The sequence below is a fragment of the Branchiostoma belcheri genome, unplaced genomic scaffold (genome assembly GCF_001625305.1).
Source record: "Branchiostoma belcheri isolate BF01 breed outbred unplaced genomic scaffold, Haploidv18h27 scaffold2, whole genome shotgun sequence".
NCBI classification, from domain to species: Eukaryota; Metazoa; Chordata; class Leptocardii; order Amphioxiformes; family Branchiostomatidae; genus Branchiostoma; species Branchiostoma belcheri.
In genome coordinates this window covers 7812083-7821008 of record NW_017803490.1, presented here as the reverse complement: position 1 = coordinate 7821008, position 8926 = coordinate 7812083, and the positions used below count along the sequence as shown (strand labels likewise).

The following is an 8926-nucleotide window of genomic DNA, read 5'->3' as shown; positions in this document are numbered from 1 at the left end:
CCCACCCACCCATCCATCCATCCATCTATCCATCCATCCATCCATCCATCCCCATCCTCCCATCCACCCATCTCTCCATCCATCCTTCCATCCACCCATCTCTCCATCCATCCATCCATCCATTCATTCATTCATTCAGGCCGTTTCTGCGGCGACTCCCCCCTCCGACGACCACGTACTACGAGAAGGTGAGTATCCGGTTCCGGACCGACCAGCACACCGTGGCTTCCGGATTCCGGTTCAGCTGGACTTACCTCCACGCTGAGACCTCCCCGGTCCCGCCTATGCCGACCACTCCGGAACTGCCTAAGACGACCACTCCGGAGCGCCCAATGGAGTCTACTACCTATCCACCGGAACCCACCCAGGCTCCTACCACAACTTATCCACCGGAGCCCACTCAGTCCCAGCCCTAGCCGACGGCGCCCAGGCCGACCACAGTTATACCTATCTAACCAGGTATGATGTTTCAACATCACAGACGATCATCTCACACTAGCTCAGAGTCTCATTTGGGAAAGTATTCCAAACTGTGATAAAATTTTTGATACTCGTATATCCCGAAGGAGTCTTCAGCAGGAATTGTTCGGGATATGCAAAGGTATTAACAGTAACGTATACGTAGGGGAGGAGGTTTGGGAGGTAAAAGGGTAAAAGTCAATGGAAGGAGAGGGATGGGCTCCACTTTCAATATTGTGCCCCCCCCCCACACACACACAGGCTAAAACGTCAAAGGTTATGGGACATTAACATGTACCGTATTTACCAAGTGTCATATGGTAAATCTTCATTTCATTATGTTTCAGACGGCAGTGGCAAATGGAGCGATGCAGCTGAAGACAACTTGGGCACGGTCCTCTTTGAAGACGCCAAGAGTCTCTCCTCCATAAAGCATCATATGATTGTGGTTTAGCTTCTTAACCTCCAAGGTTAATAAACTTTGAGCCAGATGTGCAGTGTGTGTATGTGTGTGTGTGTGTGTGTGTGCGTGCGTGTGTGTGTGTGTTGTGTGTGTGTGTGTGTGTGTGTTGTGTGTGTGTGTGTATGTGTGTGTGTGTGTGTGTGTGTGTGTGTGTGTGTGTGTGTGTGTGTGTGTGTGTGTGTGTGTGTGTGTGTGTGTGTGTGTGTTTGTGTGTGTTTGTGTGTGTGTGTGTGTTTGTGTATGTGTGTGTGTACGTGTGTGTGTGTGTACGTGTGTCAGTGTGTGTGTGTGTGTGTGTGTATGTGTGTGTGTGTGTATCGTGTATGTACGAACACAAGCTCTTGTTGATGACTCTCGCGTTAACCCAACTTCCTGTGTCTGACCTTTTGTGGTCTGCGGTTAGTGATCCCCCATTTACATGCTATTACTCAACTCTACATAACCAAATACACAAACTCAAACACACCTAAAACAAGACCTCCATTTTTTTTCAAAGAGGTAACAAACTGCCATGGGGCGAATAACCATTTCTGTATCATTAAAAAATTTAGAAGTTACAACCTTATAATGACCTTATACAATCTTATTTAAACCTTGCTGGTTTGAGCTGGGCACGGAACAAACCAAAAGACCACTTCACCTTCCTCAGCAAAACATAAGGACCTTTAGGGTAGTAGTGTGAAGGTGACTTGGCCTTCAAAACCCGTAACGTTTGCTTATTACCCGTTTTGTTTGGCGATCTTGTTTTCAAATAGGCACAGCGGGTCTTATAACAGGGGCATCTAGACAGAGTAAACATGCCGCCCTCTTACATCAAGTATTGGGGGTCACAAATAGGCAACACGCTGTAACAAATAGTACCCAAGTGCCTCCGGCGTTATATAATACGTTTATAACAATGATTAAACATGCGGTAAATCATTATATGGTACAAGGGTGCTTCACAACAGACCTACCCGGCGATACGCCCCTTTTGCCAACAAACTTAAGTGCGTGTTCGCTCGGTCATCCACTAAAATTCTCTTCCAATCCTTACTCCATTTCCTGCTTACACAATCAATCTAATAATACAATAAACAACTTGTAGCTAAACTGATTCATTCATGTATTGCCTGAGATAGTTTGTTGTTGGCTTCTGTAGAACAAAAAAGAAAACGTTACCCCCTTCTTTAAACAATGGACGGTTCTGTAACTGGAGCAAAGGCAACATAGCACGGTAACCCAGCCGTGCAGGGATCATATAACACTTTGGAGACCTGGTAAGGTGAGTAAAAACTTCGTCTCCTTTTTTTCCCCTGCTTTAGACACACTTTAAGTTTTACCAGTTTGCCATGTACCATATAATAGGGTCTCGTCCAGTTCTATTTAGCTCGTCATAACTTGGTGGTAAGGCAGAGAAAGAAATGAAGGGGCTTAAAGTTTTGGTGACCCCTCCCACATCATTTTGTGGTCATCTAAGACGGCGCATATGGATATAGTATGCAAATCATCAGTGTTGAATATTAAAGTGAAATTCTGCCACCAAGGGATAGGACTTCCACACATACACTATATGTGATTTAAGTAGAGAAGACCATACATTGAAATAGATTATGCTAATTGAAACCTTATTTCCATTATCAGCGAGGCAAAATAAAACGACACAATTTGCTGCAAAATTCTTTTAAAAATTCATAGATGTATAAGGTCTCAAAACTCTTGTTTTCTCGAGTCTGTGCGTGTGGTTGCGGTGATCAATTGAAGAGGCTGGTGGGTTGAGTGAGGCATAAATTAGACCCGCCCTGTCCAGTGGCTAATCTAAATCTTTTATTGACCCACAAAAACGTACAGGGACTTTCGGAATAACACCCACGATTTTACAGAGTATCCGTAACACATAGGAGGAGACAAAATTCAATGAATGTCACTTTTCAATAGAATCTTATACGCAGTTTTCTTTGCACATTTTTGTGTGTATTTTCCGATATTTACCTAGTTGTTCAGTGGTCAGAGAGGCTGCTCTGTTTGTTTAAACACGCTTTAATTGTGATAAGCAGAGCGTGATATTTACATATCGTGCGCATAGAAATTCACATTGAAGAAAACACGAATTTCACAAAAATTCACGTGAACTTGGAGAATGATCGTAGAATGAGTTTTGTCTGTTATGTTACGTACATGTGTAAAGACATGTTAGTCGAAGAACAAATATGAAGGTCATTAGACGTCCAAGCACAATGGTTCACCTTGTCCAACCTTCGACATGTTAAGACATGCAAGGTTGGCAAGCACGTACCTTAACTGACAAACATATTTGCTTGGTCGCAATAGGTTCAACTAAGGAGACCCATTGTACGAGACTATTTTAGTACGTGCCTGGGGTTGTTCAAACACACACATTAGTCAGGGTATACACAAAAAGTACAATGAACAATCTGATTTTCTTATGGTAGTTTCTGTGCATGTTGTCAGGTAATGCACATGTGCATGTCGTGAAGCAAGTGGCCCGTCAAGTCAGACGACAGAAACCAAAGAGAGGAAAGTTTGCAGAACGACAGCAATGGGAGAGAAAGAAGGTAAGAAGCAAGCTAGTTATCTCCGTGTGTATATATATATATATTGTACACACACACACACACACACACACTGTAAATTGTAATTGAAATTGTAGCTATGTACCAATAGATATACTTTGTACCCTGTACAATTGTTGTGCAATAATGGTACTAGTATTCCTCCCAGCCTGTCCAAGTATCCCCACCCTCGCACTATTTTATCAGTAGGTTAGCCTTATGAACATTGTAATTATGTGCCAGTAGATGTCATACTTTGTACCCCGTACAATTGTTTATCTATTTAATGCAACATTTCATGACAAAACAAGTTGATGACATACTCAAGCTTATGGCTTATGTTCGTGTCGTCATCGAAAGAAAGCAATTATTACAGAACGTACAGTTGTTGTGCAATAAACTTATTGTCCTTACACGTGTAGATCCGAGCTCATCCCAGGCAACCATGCCGGAAGAGAAGGCGGTAGAATGCGGCATCGGCCCCGTCAAGCCCCGCTGGATGAGGCGGTGTGCTGACGTCAGGTGCATGGTCGCCATGATCTGTGTCTTCAACTTTCTTACGGTACGGTGTCAACTTCATACACCTGGAATAATTATGTTTACCGCAGGAAAACATATTGTTTTTGCTTTGTTTCTTCTTCTTCTCCAAACAAATGAGGTCAATGGCCTGAACCAGCCGTCTGGCACCATGGTAACTAGTGTTAGGTTACATCATGTTACAATTTTATAGCAGGAGTGATTTAGACTCCTGTCTGACCATATATAAGAATGTGTTTAAACAAGAATGAAAGAACACTGACACAAAATAACTTCAAAATCTACAAAATGGAAGAATTATAAACCCGAAAGACCTTGAATTTGGAAGGACTGTCTCTAGTGCAAATGCGATAGATAAAAGATAGATAAGGACATGATCTTTTGCATGCTTTGCACAGAGAGAATCAGAAATAATTGTAATTGTTAAAAATTGTTAAATTGTATGTGCATGTGTGTGATGTCAGTGTATGCCCAACACGATAGATGACATGTAGCATATATAGTGTTACGAAGAAAACTAGTCAGTGATTGATAATCTCACTGAATGAACTTCAACAAACTTACAATTTATGGCAGTTAATCAGCGATTCTAATTAGCCCATGTTGTTTATGTTTAGTCCTCCGTTCACTTCGGCTACCTGAATGGCGTCCTGACCACCATAGAGAAACAGTTCGGCATCAGCAGTTATCAGTCCGGCCTGATCAAGAGCTGTAAGGAGATAGGAGAACTGTGCATCGTGCTCTTCGTCTCGTACTTAGGAGGAAAGTAAGTGTGAACGTTTTTATTTATTAATTCACATATAATCAACGAGTAGCAGGCAAAAAATCACAATAATTACTTAAAGAAATCCAAGAACATATTAAATATAAAGCGAGTAAAACATAATAAAAAAACACGTACATAATTCCAAAATGGACAAAAGAAATATGAATGTAAACAAACACAAGTTGTGATTTTTTTTGTCAAAATCGCGAAAGTAAACCACCAACATTTCGGATTTACAGTATGCGAATGCAAAAATTGACGCCTTTCTTTGGCAATACATGTACTATCCCAATTCACCTGTTTCAAGTGCTTTCAATCACCTCCTCTATTCAACTATGTTTATCTAGTTTATAGAGTTATACAGTTTATAAAGTATATCTACTTTACATGAACCTCCTTGATATTATATCTATACAAACTACATTATGTTTTGATGCCCCCCCTCTTGCCCTCTTTCCCCCAATGTCAAAATTGTGGTCGACAATTCACCTTTGTATTGCACAAATACTGTCTCTAGACTTTACAGCGCAAATATTTGCAGGCGTGTCGACAAGAAAGAATGATGACGAAGACTCCATTTGTAACTTTGACCTTTGTGTTCCCTTCTAGAGGTCACCGTCCGGTCGTCCTGGGCGCGACCATTTTCCTGACGGGGGTGGGCATGACCATGTTGGCTATACCACACTACCTGCTTGGCCTGTACGATTACGGGAACAACCAGAACGGGACGTTGGGTGCGGGGCTGTGTCCTGCACCAATCAACGAATCAGGTTTGTAAAATAAAATAAAAATTATTCTATTAGACTTTAGAATTAGCCTGAAATCCAGGCTGTTGCCAGGGCCTACACAGGATATCTTTTCAGCACCAAGGCCAGATTCGGTGTATTGACCACGTTCACATTGATGTCTAAATTACAAAGGTAACTTTTGCAAAGCAAATAACATATTATGTTTACCTTCACAAGGCCTAGCCAAACAAACTACTTCTCTGTTTATTCTTAAGCTTATTTCAACAACACATTCATGTTTTGACAATCCATACATTGTGAATATAGGACAGTATTTTAAAGAATGTCTAAACGTTATAAATTCTTTTAATGATTGTATAAGCGCCTTTTCACCCCATATCACCTAGTATTGTACTACGTAGACTGATTTGTTAGATTTGTTCTCTCATTTCTGCCATACTTTGTACCTTGTACATTGTTGCGTAATAAAAGTCTATAAAGGACTGCTTTGTATATGGTGACCAGCCCTCCAACTTGCTACATAATATAATCCACAGGGTGTCTAGTACAGCAGTAGAAAAGGACTATTTGTAGTGTTTACTCAAGTGACATCACTCTCTTTTCCCAACATTATTTTTTCCTTCACATCATTAGTTTCTGACCCAGTCTGCCTTGCCGGAAGTGGAAGCGGAAGTAGTTCCGACACTTTGATCTATTTCATGTATTTCGGGATGGTTCTGAGCGGCTTCGGTCCGAGCGCCTTCACGACAATTGGCATCTCCTACATGGACGACCATGCGCCGAAGAAAACATCACCTCTGTACTATGGTAGGTTCTAAAATATACCGTACAAATGCATTTGTTTTGATAGCGTACGGAGGTGTTGTTGTTTGTTTGTGTGTGTGTGTTTGTTTGTGTGTGTGTGTGTGTGTGTGTGTGTGTGTGTGTGTGTGTCGCTATGTGCGCGTGTTTTGTGTGTGTGTGTGTGTGTCCCTATGTGCGCGTGTTTTGTGTGTGTGTGTGTGTGTGTGTGTGTCGCTATGTGCGCGTGTTTTGTGTGTATATGTGTGTGTGTGTGTGTGTGTGTGTGTGTGTGTGTGTGTGTGTGTGTGCGTGTGTATGTGAATGCAACACGTGTGGTAACCGCAAATTGATTTTGACGTCAAGATGGCAGGCTGTGTGGAAGCGAGTCTTAGGTCGTATCAGAACAAGCTCTTAGTCTGCCAGGTTCCTTCAAGGGCGGTGAAAGTACTCGTACCTAATACTATGTCTGAAGTAGTTTACTCACAAAAAAGCAAATCAAGCAGCAAAGGGCCTCCAATGTTTAGCGGCAGTGCGAAGTGGAACCAGTTAGTATTGTATTAAAGATGACAGACGGCCAATAAAACATTGGCCAACGGTTATGTACTAGGTATATACAAAGAGGACAAAATGTTATTACGTTTCAGGTATCATCTACGCCTGTGGATCGGCAGCGGCGGCCCTGGGTTATGTGGTCAGCTCCGTCCTCCTGTCCTTCTTCGTGGACTTCGACAGAGTGGACACCTCTTCAGTCACCATCAATCCATAGTACGTACATATGTACTATTGCATGATCTTCTTGGGCCCTTGTCGTCTTGCCAGACGATCTGCAGATTCAGTCTGGCTGGGCAGCGCCTCTCGTGGCTGGTACAGCCGATTCTGGGCCGGCAGGCTCTGCCGCAGAATCGGCAGCAGTACTCCTGTGTGGCGCTTTTCTCCTCTGCGAGTCCCTTTCGTCTGCTCCTTACGTCTGCTTTCCTGCTCTCTCTAGCAGCTTTGAACAGTTCTGTCCCTTTGTGTATCGCTGCTTTCCACTTACTTCTGTCGCTTACTACCTTCTCCCAGGACTCAATGGAGAAGTCTCGGAGAGTGGCTTTGCACATATCCTTATTGCATGATAGTGAACATATTATAGAGTAATGTATGAACAATACCTCACTGTACTTGTATGATGTACATTAGAGATGCTTAGGAAGATGAGCACATCGACAGAACGGTGCATAGAATTGCGCCAGAACGCCTTGTTGAAGGTAGTACTCGCGTATTTAATGATGACATTCCGTTTGTAGTTTTCAAATGTTGTCTTAAAAAACCTCGTCTACAACAGGCTGCTAGTAGTGGATGCTACCTGAAATGTCTGACCGTTTCCAAAATCATATCCAGTTGCTTGAGTAAATTTTGTTTGCCGTATCTTCTTACCTGGATGTCTAACCTTCACCGACGAAAGTTGAATATATTGTTTATGAAATAGCTTTTACTTATTTTCTGCAGCGACTCCCGGTGGATCGGTGCGTGGTGGCTGGGGTTCCTGTGTGTCGGCGTGCCGTTAGTTCTCGTCTCCTTCCCCTTCTTCTGCTTCCCCAAGTCTCTCCCGATCCCACCGGAAGAGGAGGAGGAGGAAAACGAAAAGAACGTCAAGGAAGAACCGCAAAGTCGTCAAGACCCAGGACTTATCAAAGGTAAGTACTAACTACATATAAGGTGTTTGCACCCACGTGACTATGACGTAGGTATTTCCGCTATGTAGAAAACGGGACCCAGAAGCTGGTCGCCATGGTTACTGGTGGTGTTTGATTTCACCATGTAGCAAACATGGAGACGTCACCATGGTTACTGGCGGTGTCTGATTTCACCATGTAGCAAACATGGAGACGTCACCATGGTTACTGTTGGTGTTTGATTTCACCATGTAGCAAACATGGAGACGTCACCATGGTTACTGGTGGTGTTTGATTTCACCATGTAGCAAACATGGAGACGTCGCCATGGTTACTGGTGGTGTTTGATTTCACCATGTAGCAAACATAGAGACGTCACCATGGTTACTGGTGGTGTTTGGTTTCACCATGTAGCAAACATGGAGACGTCACCATGGTTACTGGTGGTGTCTGATTTCACCAATGTAGGAAAGAAGACCCAAAAATTGTCACCATGTGGCAAGATAAAACTTCAACATTAAAATCAGTGGTATCAGCATGCTTCAACGAAAATATAAATTCGTTTGAAGAAGAAAAGCAGAAACATAGAAATAACCAAATTACTTATTGCTTGATCAATTGAATGGAAAATTTTTGTATTCGCAAATCCCAAACTTATACCCTTCTTGTTCTCAGGTATTTTTGTCCAAGGCTGGAGTCTCCTGACGAACGCTGTCTATATGACGATGTTGTGCGCCAGTATCTTTACTGTAGCCCTGCTGCAGGGGTTCACGCTCTACACGCCTAAACTGGTGGAGGTGAACTTCGGCCTGACAGCATCGGCAGCCAGTCTCTTTACTGGTATGTGACATCAATTGTTATTGAAGACCCCCTCATTGAACAGTCAATCAAACATTATAAGTGATGGCACAAAAGAAGAATTCGGGGATTTCAGATATCCGGGAAGATGTGTGTGTATATAT

At 42.7% G+C, this 8926-nt stretch overlaps 1 protein-coding gene and 1 pseudogene across 2 annotated transcripts in view; both read left to right on the top strand.

Moving 5' to 3' along the window:
* LOC109468840 overlaps positions 1–950 on the top strand; it is a 6617-nt pseudogene extending 5667 nt beyond the window's left edge. The window contains exons 10-11 of the transcript XR_002140153.1: positions 140–459; positions 807–950. The product of XR_002140153.1 is annotated as a cubilin-like (transcript). The remainder of the gene's footprint in view (positions 1–139; positions 460–806) is intronic.
* A 1122-nt stretch (positions 951–2072) lies between these two features.
* The window catches only part of LOC109468920 (solute carrier organic anion transporter family member 5A1-like), a 10526-nt gene continuing 3672 nt past the window's right edge, over positions 2073–8926 (top strand). The window contains exons 1-9 of the mRNA XM_019767300.1: positions 2073–2186; positions 3374–3477; positions 3897–4036; positions 4629–4777; positions 5387–5547; positions 6172–6333; positions 6954–7074; positions 7798–7985; positions 8640–8804. Coding sequence (XP_019622859.1) covers positions 3462–3477; positions 3897–4036; positions 4629–4777; positions 5387–5547; positions 6172–6333; positions 6954–7074; positions 7798–7985; positions 8640–8804 — 1102 coding nt within the window. The 5' untranslated portion in view covers positions 2073–2186; positions 3374–3461. The remainder of the gene's footprint in view (positions 2187–3373; positions 3478–3896; positions 4037–4628; positions 4778–5386; positions 5548–6171; positions 6334–6953; positions 7075–7797; positions 7986–8639; positions 8805–8926) is intronic.